General features: G+C 45.4%; 2 protein-coding genes across 4 annotated transcripts in view; one reads left to right on the top strand and one right to left on the bottom strand.

Annotated features, from left to right (window-relative positions):
- LOC139273731 (zinc finger protein 664-like) overlaps positions 1 to 18,031 on the bottom strand; it is a 316,000-nt gene that overhangs the window by 78,220 nt on the left and 219,749 nt on the right. The gene's annotated exons all lie outside the window — the stretch shown is intronic.
- LOC139273720 (zinc finger protein 436-like) lies at positions 2,742 to 16,993 on the top strand. 3 transcript variants are annotated; one of them, XM_070890757.1, is made up of 4 exons: positions 2,742 to 2,801; positions 3,575 to 3,660; positions 8,878 to 9,054; positions 11,972 to 16,993. In XM_070890757.1, the coding sequence occupies exon 4, from the start codon at positions 12,436 to 12,438 to the stop codon at positions 13,252 to 13,254; it is 819 nt and encodes a 272-aa protein (XP_070746858.1). In that variant the 5' UTR covers positions 2,742 to 2,801; positions 3,575 to 3,660; positions 8,878 to 9,054; positions 11,972 to 12,435; the 3' UTR covers positions 13,255 to 16,993. The 3 variants fall into 3 exon arrangements, with proteins under 3 accessions (XP_070746858.1, XP_070746859.1, XP_070746857.1); XM_070890758.1 differs by having other exon boundaries at positions 3,575 to 3,664; positions 8,910 to 9,054; XM_070890756.1 differs by having other exon boundaries at positions 3,575 to 3,664.

Below are 18,031 nucleotides of genomic sequence, written 5' to 3'. Positions count from 1 at the left end.
GTTGACTGGGGTTCCCCTCGTGCAACTATTGATGAAATGACCCTTAAAGACCAGGCTCTCGTTAGTCCTCCCAGACATGCATGAAATTGTTGAGGCTGAGCATCAAAAGCTAACTGAGTACCATGACCGAAATTCGAGGGGGAGGTGGAATGAGATAGGGGACAAAGTGTTTGTGCTAAACTATGGCCGGGGTCCCAAATGGCTTGCAGGGACAGTAACAGAAAAAGAGGGAAACAGGCTGCTGGTTGTACAAATGGACAATGGCCAAACCTGCCAGAGGCATGTTGACCAAGTAAAAAGTAGATTCACTGATAACACTGAAGAACCAGAGGCAGACTACAATGTGGAACTCACACCACACCTAGTGGACAGACAGGTGGAACAACCTGAGGAAAGGACAGTCTGAACAGACAGCCCAGGTGAGATACCAGCAATCACGCCGAATGAAACAGACAGCCCAGGCGAGATACCAGCAATCACACCTAACGAACACAGGCACCAAGGCAAACAACTGAACCACAACTAAGACGCTCCACGCGAGAGTGCAGACCACCTGAGAGACTGAATCTATAAAGGCAATAAGACCTTGGGGGAGGGTGATGTCATGTATCTCACATTACTGTATATAACTGTATCTTACCATGCTATTCATGACTGTAACTGGATATGACCTGTAACAATAAGCATACCTTACCACTAGGGGTGCACTTGAAGGAGACACTCCATACCTGTCCCACTGAGGTATATAAAGGGAGGTCTCAGGCAAGTGCAGCACTGGAGAGCTGTGAATTAAAGGTGCAGGTTATTGAGTGACCTTGACTTCAGCATATGTCTTGTGCAAGTCAGTACATTAGAGTCAGGACTTAACAGCCTGCCCAGCGGAGCTGGTCGAGTGTGGTCATTGCTTCGATGCTGGGGATGTTGGCCTGATCGAGGACGCTAACACTGATGCATCTGTCCTCCCAGGGGATTTGCAGGATCTTGTGGAGACATTGGTGGCATTTCTCCAGCGATTTCCATCAAGATCAATGGTCCAGCACTGGACAATGTGGACCGCTTTCCATACCTTGGGAGCCTATTATCAGCAAGGGCAGACATTGACAACAAGATTCAACACCGCCTGCAGTGCGCCAGTGCAGCCTTCAGCCGCCTGAGGGAAAGAGTGTTCAAAGATCAGGCCCTCAAATCTGCCACCAAACTCATGGTCTGCAGGACTGTAGTGATACCCGCCCTCCTGTGTGGCTCAGAGACGTGGACCATATACAGTAGACACACACTATCACTCACACAATGTTCACATCTGCACATTCGTAACACAAACTGTCCCAGATTTACAGCTCCCAGCACAGGGTTTCCTCTCCGCTGGGCTTGTGCTGCCGATTCTCGGGGTTAGTTGTAGTTTCCCAGCTCAGTAAATGTTAAACACTCTGAGGCTTGCATTCCTTACAGTGTTTGGTTCCTGCCCCTGAATCTGGGGAACAATCACCACAGAGGCTGGCTAAACTCATATCTGCTTTAAGTTGTTATAGTGTTCGCATGCAGAAATATGTTTGATTTTTCTGAAAATATATATTATGTGCTCACTGCCCCACTCTCTCTCCTAAACTGAGAGACATTTAACAGTAACTGGTGCCCTATCCATCCCATCCTTATCACCCAGAGATTGCTATCTGAGAGAACGACAGATATAGACACTCTAAATACGCGAACTGTGTCTCCATATACGCTCAATACTTGTATCACGCATTCATGTACCGTATCAGCGAAAGATAAAGAGAGACAGGCACAGTATCAGTCTTACACTTTGTATTGGTATCCCCGTCTTACACTCAGTAACAGTGCCACACTGTCATGTATAGCACCAGGGAGAGAATAGAGACAGTATCAGGGTTGTACTTCCAATAGTGTTCCCACATCACGCTAAATAACAGTATACCGCCTTTCCAAGCAGTACAAGAGAAAGGGGGATAGCAACACACAGAGAGATGGGGAGAGGGGGGAGTGGGGAGAGCGGGGGGTGGGGCAGAGGACTGAGTGAGAGACAGGGGAGCGCGAGGCAGGGCGGTGAGACACAGAAACATGCACAGTATCAGTTCCAGACTGACCTGTGAGCTCCGGTTTTATCCTGAAAGATCCAACTGGAGAGACAGAAGATGCAGTCCCCTCTCTCACTGATATTGTACCACAGACAGACACATTACTAATCCACACTGCGGGACAGTGTCAGAGAGTGAGAGAAACAAGGTCCCACATTTAACCCTCGTTCGCCTGTTGTACTCTCTGTAATCTTGCAGCTCAGGGCCGTTCGTTATTACTCTCAGTGACCGAATGTTTCACTCTGATTAAATTAAACTGGGACAGTTTCTGTCAGATATTAACTCCTGCACAGTTCCAGCAAACACTCCTACTCCCCCGTCCCTCCGATGTTTCTGCAGGATTATTTTGTGAGGACGGGCTCACGAAGAGAAAAACACCCTGCACGGAATGATCCCAAATTGAGCATCTCAAAGGGGCAAGGCCCCCAGCTTTAAACATTCTCTGTCCTTGCCCCCCCCAGGCCCAGTTCCTTTGCTCAGATTCTGATAAAAGTAAATCGGGAAAAGTTCACTTTGATTTTTAAAGGCTGAATTATTGCAGAGAGCTGTGCAAGCGCGGTTAAGCCCCGCCCCCGTGTCGATTTCCAGTGAGCAGAAGAGCGCATGCGCCCTCCCCTCCCCCAGCCCTGCCTGTGAGCGCCATTCACTCAGTGAGCGGAGAAAGATGGTTTAAACAGCCGGGAATGGAGACACCGCGGCCCCGGGGTAAGGCAGCGAGCAGCAGCCTCCTTACAGCAGCACCTCGCTTTGGGAGCGTGTCCGCAGATGGGCTCAGAGATCAGCACTGAGTCCGGGGGAAGTTCAGGCGGAGTCGGGGTCTGTGTGTAACAGGCGGAGTGGAGCAAGAACTGGTCTCAGTGCGTGGAGTGAGTGGGGGAAGGGAGAGGCCATTCTCGGGCTGTGTGTGGACAGCGTGTGTCCCGGGTAAGGGAGACAGAATGGGAAGGATCTGCTGTTGACAATCATTGCTGCTTTCTCCCTGTAAACCAGTAGTGAACGTTCCTGCTTTAGTTCCAGTCTCACCGTGTTTGTTGTCATTGGACAGTGAGCAGTGGAAGCAGAGCCGGACACTGAGGATTAACACAAGGAGCATCTATTACAGGCACCGGGTGAGAAATGTGAAAGACACGTTTTAAACAGCGGCTCTTTGTTTCTGGTTGAACGGTTAGTGCCCTGGGAGAGGGGAGCAGCAATCTGAGCTATGTAAAAGTCCGTGCCCCATCGGGTCGTCCCATTCCTGAAGCAGGGCAGGGGTTGGGTTGTGTCTGGATGTCAGTAAATTGCTGTAAATCTGCCCAACACACTTGGTGTGCAGAAGCTGAGTACTGCAGTGGAGTCAGACACTGACATTGTTTGTATCGCTGGCTTTTCTTTGTGAATGTTCAGAACGAATATTAATTGAACAATTACATTCATCACTTTAGTATTTTCTACTTCTCCTGTTCTTGAATGATCAGAGATACCATTTCTTCCTACAGGTAAGGAATTGAAGGTACAGGAACAAATGTGAAGTTTCTGCCACCTGAGACATAAGGAACAGTGCAACTGGCTCCTTGTACACACAGTAGGTACGGTATTACTCAGAGGATGAAACCAGGGAATTGGTGATGGGGTACATGGAGATGGCAGAAACTCTGACCAAATATTTTGTATCAGTCTTTATGGTAGAGGAGACAAAAAATATCCCACCAGTGGATAGTCAAGGGGTTATGGGGGGTGGGGGCCATATCACAATCACTAATGAGGTGGTAAATGCCCTAGACCTGATGGCTTGCATCCTAGGGTCTTGAGAGAAGTAGTGGCAGGGATAGTGTATTCATTGGTTGTAATTTACCAAAATTCCCTGGATTCTGGGGAGGTCCCAGCAGATTGGAAAACTGAAAATGTAACACCTCTTTTTGAAAAAGGAGGCAGACAAAAAGCAGGAAACTGTAGACCAGTTAGCCTAACATCTGTGGTTGGGAAAATGTTGGAGTCCATTATTAAAGCAGTACCAGGACATTTGGAAAAGCATAATTCAGTCAGGCAGAGTCAGCATGGATTTATGAAGGGGAAGTCATGTTTGAAACATTTGTTGGAGTTCTTTGAGGATGCAACGAACAGGGTGGATAAAGTGAAACCAGTGGATGTGGTGTATTTGGACTTCCAGAAGGCACTTGACAAGATGCCACATAAAAGGTTACTGCACAAGATAAAAGTTCATGGGATTGGGGGAAATATATTAGCATGGATAGAGGATTGGCTAACTAACAGAAAAGTGAGAGTTGGGATAAGTGGTCATTCTCTGGTTGGCAACCCGTAACTAGTGGGGTGCCGCAGGGATCAGTGCTGGGACCCCAACTTTTTACAATCTATATTAACGACTTGGAAGAAGGGACTGGATATAACGTAGCCAAGTTTGATGATGATACAAAGATGGGAGGAAAAGCAATGCATGAGGAGGACATAGACAGGCTATGTGAGTGGGCAAAAATTGGGCAGATGGAGTATAATGTTGGAAAGTGTGAAGTTATGCACTTTAGCAAAAAAAAATCAAACAGCAAGTTATTATTTAAATGGGGAACAATTGCAAAGTGCTGCAGTACAGCAGGATCTGGTGCATGAAACACAAGGTTAGTATGTAGGTACAGCAAGTGATCAGGAAGGCCAATGGGATCTTGGCCTTTATTGCAAAGGGGATGGAGTATAAATGCAGTGAAGTTTTGCTACAGTTATACAGGGTAGTGGTGAGGCGATACCTGGAATACTGTGTACAATTTTGGTTTCCATATCTAAGAAAGGATATACTTGCTTTGGAGGCAGTTCAGAGAAAGTTCACTAGGTTGATTCCAGAGATGAGGGCATTGACTTATGAGGATAGTTGAGTAGGTTTGCCTCTACTCATTGGAATTTAGGTGATCTTATCGAAACATCTAAGATTATGAGGGGGCAGAGAAGATGGTTCCACTGATAGGGGAGACTAGAACTAGGGGGCATAATCTTAGAATAAGGGGCCACCCATTTAAAACTGAGATGAGGAGAAATTTCTTCTCTGAGGGTTATAACTCTATGGAATTTGCTGCCTCAGAGAGCTGTGGAAGCTGGGTCATTGAATACATTTAAGACAGAGATGGACAGTTACTTAACCGATAAGGAAATAAGGGGTTATGGGCACGGGCAGGGAAGTGGACCTGAGTCCATGATCGGATCAGCCATGATCGTATTAAATGGTGGAGCAGGCTCGAGGGGCCGCATGGCCTACTCCTGCTCCTATTTCTTATGTTCTTAATATCAATTCCACACTCATAGACAGCAGAAGTAGTCAGTCCCGCAATGATCCCAATTTCCAGATATACATTTTCAATCCAGCAATCAAACAGAAGTTGTTAACATTTCACCATAACTCAGTACTGTTCACAGGTAGATACATCAATCCCAGTCAAAATACACACCCATTATCAGCTGGAAAGGCACAATGTTAATCTCACAATAGTGCAGCCATAGTGACAAATTAACTATCAGAGAGAATAGACAAATAGTATCTGAAAGGTATAGAATAAATCCACATCATAAGGTTCAGACTGAAAGATATAGAATGTATCCCGCAATCACTAACAGTACCAGAGACTGAGAGATACAGAGTGAATCCCACACTCACTGTACCAGAGACTGAGAGATACAGAATGAATCCCAGACTCACTCACTGTACCAGAGACTGAGAGATACAGAATGAATCCCAGACTCACGCCCTGTACCAGAGACTGAGAGATACAGAATGAATCCCAGACTCATACACTGTATCAGAGACTGAGAGTTACAGAATCAATACCACTTCCATAAACTGTACCGGAGACTGAGAGATACAGAATGAGCCCACCTTCACAAACTATACCAGAAGCTGACAGACATTGAACGAAGTCAACACTTACCTTAAGTGGCAAATACCGATTAAAGCATGATTAATCCCACACTCAACTATTTACAATCTATATTAATGACTTGGATGAAGAGACCGAGTGCAATGTAGCCAAGTTTGCTGATGATGATATAAAAATGGGTGGGAAAGCAAGTTGTGAGGAGTACACATAAAATCTGCAAAGGGATATGGACAGGCTAAGTGAGTGGGCAAAAATTTGGCAGATGGAGTATAATGTGGGAAATGAGGTTATCCATTTTGGCAGAAAAAATAGAAAAGCAAATTATAATTTAAATGGAGAAAAATTGCAAAGTGCTGCAGTACAGAAAGACCTAGGGATCCTTGTGCATGAAACACAAAAGTTAGTATGCAGGTACAGCAAGTAATCAGGAAGGCAAATGGAATGTTGGCATTTATTGCAAGGGGAATATAGTATTCCCCTTGCAATAAATGTACACCAGATAATTCCTGCTACATCTGTACAAGGCCACACCTGGAGTACTGCGTACAGTTTTGGTCTCCATATTGAAGCAAGGATATACTTGCAATGGAGGCAGTTCAGAGAAGGTTCACTAGTTTGATTCTGGAGCTGAGGGGGTTGACTTATGAAGATAGGTTGAGTAGGTTGGGCCTGTACTCATTGGAGTTCAGACGGATGAGAGGTGATCTTATTGAAACTTATAAGAGAATGAGGGGGCTTGACAAGGTGGATGCAGTGAGGATAATTCCACTCACAATTTCAGAATAAGAGGCCACCCATTTAAAACTGAGATAAGGAGGGAATTCTTGTCTGAGGGTTGCAAATCTGTGGAATTCTTTGCCCTAGAGAGCTGTGGAAGCTGGGTCATTGAATATATTTAAGGCGGAGATAGACAGATTTTAGAGCGATAAGGGAATAAAGGGTTATGGGGAGCTGGCAGGGAAGTGGAGCTGAGTCCATGATCAGAAAAGCCTTGATCTTATTAAATGGTAGAGCAGGCTCAAGGGGCCAAATGGCCTACTCCTGCTCCTATTTCTTATCTTGTTCTTATGTTGTTAATGTGATAATTACCAGATAAACTGTTTTTGTGATGTTGATTGATGGATAAATATTGCCAGGACAACGGGGATACCTTCAAAATAGTGCCATGGGATATTTTATGTCCACCAGAGATAACAGGCGGTGCCTTGGTTTAATGTCTCATCAGAAAGATAGCATCTCCAACAGTGCGGCACTCCCTCAGCACTGCACTGGAGTGTCAGCCTAGATTTTTGTGCTCAAGTCCCTGGAGCGGGACTTGAAATCTCAACCTTCTGACTCAGAGGTGAGAGTGCTACCCACTGAGCCATGGCTGAATCCTCTGCTAAGGGAAAAAGGTCCTTGCTATCCACTCCATCCAGACCCCTCATAATTTTATACCCCTCATAATTTTATACCCCTCATAATTTTATACACCTCAATGAGGTTCCACCTCTACATCCTGTGTTCCAAAGAAAACAACCCCAGCCTATCCAATCTTTCCTCATAGCTAAAATTCTCCAGTCCAGGCAACATCCTCGTAAATGTTTTTACCCTCTCTGGTGCAATCACATCTTTCCTGTAATGTGGTGACTTGAACTGCACGCAGTACTCTTGCTGTAGCCTAAATAGTATTTTATACAGTTCAAGCATAACCTCCCTGCTCTTACATTCTGTGCCTAGGCTAATAAAGGCAAGTATCGCAAATGCCTTCTTAACCAGCTTATCCACCTGTGCTGCTACCATCAGGGATCTGTGGACATGCACTCCAAAGTCCCTCTGTTCCTCTACACTTCTCAATGTCCTACCATTAATGTGAATTCCCTTGTCTTGTTAGCCCACCCCAAATGCACTACCTCACACTTCTCCGGATTAAGTTCCATTTGTAACTGTTCTGCCCACCTGACCAGTCCATTGATATCTTCCTGCAGCCCATTACCCTTTGCTTTCTACCTCTGAGCCAATTTTGGATCCAACTTTGCCTTGGATCCCATGGGCTTTTATTTTGGTGACCAGTCTGGCATGTGGGACCTCATCAAAAGCCTTGTTAAAATACATATACACTCCATCAAATGCACTACCCCCATCGACCCTCCCAGTTACCTCTATGGCAGATCTATCCAGTTAGTTCCACTCCCCTGATCTTTCCCAATAGCTCTGCAAATATTGTCCCTTTAGTATTTATCCAATTCACTTTTGAAAGTTACTATTGAATCTGCGTCCACCACCCTTTCAGGCAGTGCATTCCAGATTGCAACAACTCGCTGCTTATAAAATGTTTCCTCATGTCGCCTCTGCTTCTTTTGCCAATCACCTTATTCTGTCTCCTCAGGTTACCAACCCTTCTGCCACTGGAAAAGTTTCTCCTTGTTAAAATTGTTCATGATTTTGAACACTTTAATGAAATCTCCTCTTAAACTTTTCTGCTCCGAGGAGAATAACTGCAGCTTCTCCAGTATTGCCACATAACTGAGGTCCCTCATCCTTGGTACCATTCTAGTAAATCTCTTCTGCACCCTCTCTAAAGTGTATACATCCTTCTGAAAGTGTGGTGCCCACAATCGAACACAATGTGCCAGCTGAGGCCTAACCAGTGTTTTATAAAGGTTTAGTATAACTAAACATCAAATGCTGGTATTTCTGTGATGGAGTTTAGACGGGCGAGGTTTATCCAGTCAGTTGGATGTGAGCTGAAACATGTGTATTTGGAGCGATGAGACAGGGACACACTGTGTAACTGGGCACAGACACTCTGCACAGCCCACACATCACTTGTTTCCCACTTGGTGCAAAAGGAATATATTAATTGTAACAATTCATTTGACTTGACTTTAAATCGTTAAATTTATAAATGTAGTCATGCTTCTCTAATTTATTTATTAACTCAGATTCACGGCCTCGTTTTATTTCTTCCTCTGAGCCCCTCAACTTCATCTGGCGGCGTAATGTTGGCGAGGGGTGATTGATTGCCCTGGGAACCAACAGGAAGAGAGCTCAGAGGCCGGAGGGCTCAGGGAGCGGTGTATTCTGCAACTAATCGTGGTGCTCGAGGGGCGGCCTGACAGGTGAGTCAGTGTGAACCCCTGTTAAACAATTTATCTTTTAATAGTTAAATTGAGATTTCTTTTGTGAACAAAACAGTTTAACATTTGTCAGTATTTTGTTTTCCTGGAGTTCCTATCATGAGTTTCAGACACTTCAGTGCCATGTGGACCAGGTGTTTAAAAGTCATCTATTTCCTTTTTAGTTCAGTTAACAGGGTAGCTAGAGAAACGATTTCCTCTGGTGAAAGGGACAGAACCTTAAAATTAGAGCTAGGCCGATTAAGGGTGATGCCATGAAGCACTTCCTCACACAAATGTTTCTCCTGACTGAAGAGTCTCGAACTAGGGGGTCATAGTCTCAGGATAAGGAGTCGGTCATTTAAGATTGAGATGAGGAGGAATTTCTTCACTGTGAATCTTTGGAATTCTCTATCCCAGAGGGCTGTGGATGCTCAGTCTTTGAGTATTAACAGGGCTGAGATCAATAGACATTTTGACACTTTGATAAGGTCCCACATGGCAGACTAGTCATGAAAGTAAAAGCCCATGGGATTCAGGGAAAAGTGGCAAGTTGGATCCAAATTGGCTCAGAGGCAGGAAGCAAAGGGTAATGGTTGATGGGAGTTTTTGTGACTGGAAGGATGTTTCATGTGGGACTCCCAGGGCTCAGCACTAGATCCCTTCCTTTTTGTGGTATACATCAATGATCTAGACTTGAATATAGGGGATATGATTAAGAAGTTTGCAGATGATACTAAAATCGGCCGTGTGGCTGATAATGAAGAAGAAAGCTGCAGACTGCAGGAAGATATCAATCAACTGGTCAGGTGGGCAGAACAGTGGCAAATGGAATTTAATCCAGAGAAGTGTGAGGTAATACATTTGGGGAGGGCTAGCAAGGAAAGGGAATACGCATTAAATGGTAGGACACTGAGAAGTGTAGAGGAACAAAGAGACCTGGGAGTGCATGTCCACAGATCCCTGAAAGTAGCAGGCCAGGTAGATAAGGCAGTTAAGAAGGCATACGGAATGCTTGCCTTTATTAGCCGAGGCACAGAGTACAAGAACGGGGTTATGCTTGAACTGTATAAAACACTAGTTAGGCCACAGTTGGAGTACTGCGTGCAGTTCTGGTCACCACATTACAGGAAGGATGTGATTGCACTGGAGAGGGTACAGAGGAGATTTACGAGGATGTTGCTGGGAGTGGAGAATCTTAGCTATGAGGACAGATTGGATAGGCTGGATTTGTTTTCCTTGGAACAGAGGATGCTGAGGGGAGACCTCATTGAGATGTATAAAATTATGAGGGGACTCGATATAGTGCATTAAAAGGGCCTATTTCCCTTGGCAGTGGTCAACATCCAGGGGGCATAAATTTAACGTAATTGCTAGAAGGTTTAGAGGGGATTTGAGGGTAAATTTCTTCCCGCAGAGGGTTGTGGGGGTCTGGAACTCACTGCCTGAAAGAATGGTAGAGGCAGAAACCCTCACCACATTTAAAAAGTACTTGGATGTGCACTTGAAGTGCCGTAACCTGCAGACCTAGAGCTGGAAAGTGGGATTAGGCTGGATAGCCTCTTGTTGGCCAGCACAAACACGATGGGCCGAAATGGCCTCGTTCCATGCTGTAAGGTTCTATGATTTTAAAGGAATCAAGGGATCTGGGAATAGTGCGGGAAAGTAGAGTTGAGGTCGAAGGTCGGCCTTGATCTTATTGACTGATAGAGTTGGCTCGAGGGGCCATATTGCCTACTCTTTCCCTTATTTCTTATGTTCTTAAAGGGTAGTGGAAATCCGGAACTCTGTTCCCCTAAAATTGAGGCTGGGGGCCAGTTGAAAATTCCAAAACTGAGATTGATGAATTCTTCTTAGGCAAGGGTATTAAGGGCGATGGAACCAAGGCAGGTAGACGGAGTTAAAATACTGATCAGCCACGATCGAATTGAATGGTGGAACATGCTCCAGGGGCTGAATGGCCTATTCCTGTTCCTATGTTCCTACTTACAGTGATGACTTTTGCAAACAGCTTTTTGGAAGGGGAGGATATGCAGACAGGATTAAACCTGGGTCCTTCCTGTTCCTAGGACTCAGTCACATTGGGCGGTGCCTTTACCCACTGAGTCATTGGGAGTAGGCTCCAGTTACCCTGCTGGAAAATGCACGTGTGAGGCCTCGGGTGAGGACAGTGGAATAGCCCGTCGACACTCACTGTCGAGGTTCACGCGTAGAGATTGGGCACATGGGTCACATATTTGAGAGAAACTGGTGAGTGTAAAACTGAACCCAGCCAGAGTCAGCGCCTTCAGGGGAGGAGAGGGAGGGGAATCAGTGAGTGTAGAACTGAGCCCAGCCACAGTCAGCACCTTCAGGGGAGGGGAACCAGTGAGTGTAGAACTGAACCCAGCCAGAGTCAGCACCTTCAGGGGAGGAGAGGGAGGGGAACCAGTGAGTGTAGAACTGAACCCAGCCAGAGTCAGCACCTTCAGGGGAGGAGAGGGAGGGGAACCAGTGAGTGTAGAACTGAACCCAGCCAGAGTCAGCACCTTCAGGGGAGGAGAGGGAGGGGAACCAGTGAGTGTAGAACTGAACCCAGCCAGAGTCAGCACCTTCAGGGGAGGAGAGGGAGGGGAACCAGTGAGTGTAGAACTGAACCCAGCCAGAGTCAGCACTTTCAAGGGAGGAGAGGGCGATGGAGGGGAACCAGTGAGTGTAGAACTGAACCCAGCCAGAGTCAGCATCTTCAGTGAGAAGGAAAAAATGTTGGAGGTGGTATAATGGGTTTGAATTTTAGCACAGGGAGTAGGGAGAGTGTGTGTGACGGTGATTTACAGCTGTGGGGAAACCAGAGAGGAATGTGTGTACCATAGAAACTAGAATTGTCCGATCTGAATTTCTATCCTGTCCTTAGTGATGATTTTGGAAACTCCTTTTACAGGGTATTAGAAGGGGAGGGTTTGCAGATGGGAAACTCGAACCAAGCATCACATCAAGATGTAACAGTCACTCGATTCACCACAACCTGAATATCATCATCCTTTGAATGTGGAAGGAGAAATGTTTGTCTGTTCTGTCTGTGGGAAAAGATTTCAAACATCAGTGTGACTGGAAAAGCACCGAGACACACACAACCGAGTGAGAGTGTTCCAGTGCACTGACTGTAGAGCTTTAACTAGTTACACAGCCTGAAAAAATATCACACCATTCATAGCGGGAAGAAACCGTACACGTGTTCTGTGTGTGAAAGGCTTCAACTGATCATCCAACCTGGAGAGACACAAGGTCATCCGCACCACGGAGAAACTGTGGAAATGTGGGGATTGTGGAAAGGAATTCCATTACCCATCTCAACTGGAAATTCATCGACGCAGTCACACTGGGGAGAGGCCGTTCACCTGCTCCATGTGTGGGAAAGGATTTACTCACTCATCCAACCTCACTGTACACCAGCGGGTTCACACTGGGGAGAGGCCGTTCACCTGCTCCATGTGTGGGAAGGGATTCACTTGTTCATCTCACCTCACTGATCACCAGCGAGATCACGCCAGAGAGAGACCGTTCGTCTGCTCTGTGTGTGGGAAAGGATTCATGAAATCATCTCACCACCTGAGACACCAGCGCACTCACACTGTCGAGAGGCCATTCACCGGCTCCGTGTGTGGAAAGGGATTCACTAATTCACCCCACCTTCTGGCTCACCAGCGAGTTCACACTGTCGAGAGGCCGTTTACCTGCTCTGAGTGTGGGAAGGGATTCACTCAGTCATCCCACTTCACTGCACACCAACTTGTTCACACCAATAGGAGACCGTTTAAATGTTCTGTCTGTGAGAAGAGCTTTAAAAGCAGAAATTATCTGATGGTGCACCAACGCATTCACACTGGGGAGAGGCCGTTCACCTGCTCCATGTGTGGGAAGGGATTTACTAGTTCATCCAACCTACTGACCCACCAACGCACTCACACTGGGGAGAGGCCGTTCACCTGCTCTGTGTGTGGGAAGGGATTCTCTGTGGCAGCCAGCCTCACTGCACACCAAGTTGTTCACACCAATGAGAGACCGTTTAAATGTTCTGACTGTGAGAAGAGATTTAAAAGCAGAAATGATCTGATGAGACACAAACGCACTCACACTGGAGAGAGGCCATTCACCTGCTCCATGTGTGGGAAGGGATTCGCTCGATCGTCCCACCTACTGAGACACCAGCGAGTTCACAAGTGACTGCAGGGGTTGGATTCTGCTCTTACTGCAGCTGTTAATCACATCCAGGACTGAACCATGTTCATTCTGATTGTTGGGCTTTGTTTTCCCTGTAACTGAGCTGGAGGTTAATTTTATGGATATCTGACAAATAAATCAGCTTTGGTTCAAGCACACATTGTGCTGATTCCTTGATGTCTCCAAGATAAGAGGAGACTAATCGATATCCTGTTACCGACTGTTCCATTTTTGGGCCTTATCTCCTTTGTTCAATAAAGACTTGTCCTTATGTAGCACCTCACATGACCTCAGGACCTCGTGCTTTACAGCCAATAGGATACAAGAACATCAAAGTACATTTGAAGTGCGTTCACCATTGCAATGTAGGAAGTGCGGCAGACAATTTGCACACAGCAAGCTGCCACGAACAGCGATGTGATACTGGCCAGATAATCTGTTTTAGTGATATTGGTTGAGGGATGATGGAGCCTCAATTGAGCGATTCATCTAAAAGATGGCAACACTGACAGTGCAGCAATCCCTCAGTACTGCATTGGAATGTCAGCCTAGATTTTGTGCTCAAGTATCTACAGGTGGACTTGAACCCACAACCTACTGACTCAGAGATGAGAGTGCTACCACTGAGCCACAACTGACACCCGATCATTACTCACGATTATTTCAGTTCGCATTCCTTCGGTTACTCTCATGGACAAACCCTAGATTTCTATATCTTTCAGATTGTCACTCCTAGCCTTGGTATCCAGGGAAGGTATCGGTAAGACATCCAGGTACCTGCCCTGGGAGTGTTTGATGGGACAGTGTGGAGGGATCTTTACTCTGTATTTAACCCCCTGTACCTGCCCTGGGAGTGTTTGATGAGACAGTGTGGAGGGAGCTTTACTCTGTATCTAACCCATGCTATACCTGCCCTGGGAGTGTTTGATGGGACAGTGTGGAGGGATCTTTACTCTGTATCTAACCCGTGCTGTACCTGCCATGGGAGTGTTTGATGAGACAGTGTGGAGGGAGCTTTACTCTGTATCTAACCCATGCTATACCTGCCCTGGGAGTGTTTGATGGGACAGTATAGAGGGAACTTTATCTGTATCTAACCCGTGCTGTACCCGCCCTGGGAGTGCTTGATGAGACAGTGTGGAGGGAGCTTTACTCTGTATCTAACCCATGCTATACCTGCCCTGGGAGTATTTGATGGGACAGTGTTGAGGGAGCTTTACTCTGTATCTAACTCTTGCTGTACCTGCCCTGGGAGTGTTTGATGAGACAGTGTGAAGGGAGCTTTACTATGTATCTAACTCGTGCTGTACCTGCCCTGGGAGTGTTTGATGAGACAGTGTAAAGGGAGCTTTAATCTGTATCTACCCCATGCTGTACCTGACTGGAGAGTGCCTCAGGCAGACACTAGGTGCTTAGAATACCCCAATCTCCAATGCTGATATCCACCACCTCGATGAGAACATCATTTAACCCAAAGATAAGAGAAACCCATCAGTTCCTCCCCCGGACACAGATCCGGAGGAACAGTGAGTGTCCCGAACATTGTTGTACAGTGTGCTCGATAGTTCCTCCCTGGGTCTGAGCCTTTTGGTGATGATTTGAATTTGATGCCCTCGAGTTACTGACTCACCGACTGGTGGAAATAGTTTTTCCTCATTTACCTGATTACATCTTGAACACCTCCCTCAGATCACAAATTAAGTTATTTAGTTATCAGGGACTTGTTACCAATACCTTTCCTGGATACCAAGGCTAGGAGAGGCACTCTGGGAAGGTATGGGGAGCTGGGCTTTGTACATGAGAGTAACCTTTGTTCTAATGAAAAGATCCCAGTTTCTCCAATCTCTCCCGATAACTAAAGCCTCTCTTCCCTGGTAACATCTCAGTGAATCTCTCGGCATCCTCTCCATGGCCTCGTCATCCCTCTGGTATAAGATGTCCAAAAGCTAACACAATATTCCAACTGCAGCCTAACCAATGATTTGTTCAGGTTTACATATCCTCTGCCCATTTATACACTACACCCTTATGTATAAAACCTAGGATCATGTGCTTTTTTAACCACTTTATCAACATAAAATGGCTAAAATACATTGACTTAAATATGTATTATAGGAAAGAGAAGTTTAGTCTAAGTTAGAAACTCAAACAATCGACTCACTGAAGACAGGTCACCATGGCAACACTGATAAGACATTCCATTTACTGAACCCATTTGTTGGAATCTGTAATCAGATCAGGGGAAAGAACAGGTCTGTCTGTTAGTAACCACAATATAAGCTTAAGCCAGAGTGAGGAATAGAATAGGTTAGATTAGAATGTGTGATGTGTAGATCTATAATTGTGAAACTATAAGAAATAACAACTAACAGCAGGCAGAGTAGTTTAGGGTTAATGAGAAAATTACTGAAGAAAAGTAACTGCTGGGAACCAGGGAAATGTCCTTGCAAATCACAGATTAGAGAAGTTCCAGCTGTCCTTTCCCAGCTTCCTGCCAAAACCCAGCAGAGAAGACACAGAAGAGTCCGGTGCCAGAGATGGATCATTGCAGGGTATAAAAGTGAGGGGAGACTGATGTAAGGGAGCAGTCAGGACTGGAGACACCAGAGATCAAGCTCAGGGCGCCCGAGGTTCCATCCAGTGGGCTGACCTCGTGTCAGTTACTGTGGACATGCGGGACTTGCATGTTTACTCTGATTGATGGATCAATATAAGATATGGAAGAGGACAGAGAATCTGTTCATCTTATATTTCTTAATAAGGTATTAATGTTGCTGACAGTCTCAAACCTACTAATTAACTAAACATGGTATTAGCTACAATCAAACCAAACATCACGTCAAGATCTGACAGTCACTCCATTGAGCAGGACCTGAACATTATCGGTCTTTGAATGTGGAAGGAGAAATGTTTGCCTGTTCTGTCCATGGCAAAAAATTTCAAACATCAGTGTGACTGGAAAAGCACCGAGTGAGATTGTTCCAATGCACTGACTGTGGAAAGAGCTTTAACCAGTTACGCAGCCTGACAAAAATGAGGCTTCAACTGATCATCCAATCTGGAGACAAGGACTCCCGTACCACAGGGAAACCGTGGGAATGTGGAAAGGGATTTAATTACCCATCCCAGCTGGATATTCAGTGACGTATTCACACTGGGGAGAGGCCACTCACTTGGTCCATGTGCAGGAAGGGATTCACTCTGTTATCCAAGCTCCAGACGCACAAGCGAGTTCACATGGGGGAGAGACCGATCACATGCATTGAGTGTGGGAAGGGATGACTTCAATCATCCCATCTTCTGACACACCAACTTATTCACACTGTTGAGACTTCATTTCAATGTTCTGACTGTGAGAAGAGCTTTAAAAGCACAAAGGATCAGCTGACGCACCACGTACTCACACTGAAGAGACCATTCACCTGCAGAGTGTGGGAAAGGATTCACTCAGTCATGCTCTCTGTTCAGACACCAGCGAATTCACGCGGAGGAGACTGTTCACCTGCACTGAGTGTGGGAAGGGATTCACTCAAACATGCTCTCTGCTGAGACACCAGCGAGTTCACAACTAACTGCAGCATTTTGGATTCTGCTGTTTTTGCTGCTGTTAACCACATCCTGGACTGAATCATGTTCACTATGGAAATCATGCTTTATTTCTGCTGATATTAATAACCCCTATAACTGGGCTTGAGTTTAATATTCTGGATAAATATTAAATAAATCAGCTTTTTTTCAAACACAGTGTGTTGAATATTTGATTTCTCCATGATAAGAGACTAATTGATGTTCTGTTACCCACTGTTCCATTTTTGGGCCTTTTCTTACTCTAGATTATTTCAGTTCTCATCTAGTTCTCATTCTACCACATCAAATCCCAAGCTTGTTGTGGGTGTGATGTAGTGTCTCACTTTACACTTCTCTGAAGTTCTGTTGACCCATCCTTTATAGACCTATCTTGCATAAGATTTTAAATCTGTTATTTTCTGTACCATTTAACCCTTTTTGGATCTGATTTTTTTTTAAACTCCTCCACACATATTGCATGTGAGACCCTTTGAAATGTTCTGATCTTTGTAACTCTCATTGCTGATCTCGTTGATTGAATCTCTTGTTGCTAACATACCTTGCACTATTTCTTTAATCAAGATCATTGTTTCAAATACTTCCTTTATCAGTTCATTAGATCCTCCATTGACCCATGTCAATAAACTTTGGTTCAGGCTGGGGTTTGGGTGTAGGTTTAGGGTTAGTGGTTGGGGCTATTTGTGGATAGTCAATACGATGTTCGGTTTACGAGTTAGTGATTAAGGTTAGAAACTACAATTGACAACACCGTGTTACTAGACGCGTCGATTTTAATTTTATTTTTTTTAAACCTCACGCAGACAAGTCACAAAACAGCCTCATGAATTGTTCATTCCAGGAACCTTCTTTCTGACCGAGTCCACTTTCCTCCAATTCTTTCACATCTCAACATTTCCGACAGAAAAAAACATCAGGGACATTAGACTTCGGGATTTTGGGACAAGAACAGTCAGATCCAGATGTTGCGCTGGTTACATCCAATTATTGGCCTGTCTGAAAAGGGCTTCTGACAATAACCTGTCACCAGGCCCCACCAGTCCCCGTCTAATTCCACCGTCACAACTTCGTCCATTACCCACCTTCCGCCCTCACTACAGCTGGATTCACAACCACAACCATTCCCCATACTGAGGCTCTCCCATTCCCATTTTGTAGTCTGTGTAAGTGGTCCCTGGATTTGGTGTCTCTGTGT

This window comes from Pristiophorus japonicus, chromosome 9, assembly GCF_044704955.1.
Source record: "Pristiophorus japonicus isolate sPriJap1 chromosome 9, sPriJap1.hap1, whole genome shotgun sequence".
NCBI lineage: Eukaryota > Metazoa > Chordata > Chondrichthyes > Pristiophoridae > Pristiophorus > Pristiophorus japonicus.
This window is presented reverse-complemented; position numbering and strand designations above follow the sequence as displayed.

Excerpts from the sequence above, each read along its gene's own strand:
- LOC139273720 (XM_070890757.1), top strand. The coding sequence starts at position 12,436 with ATGTGTGGGAAAGGATTTACTCACTCATCCAACCTCACTGTACACCAG.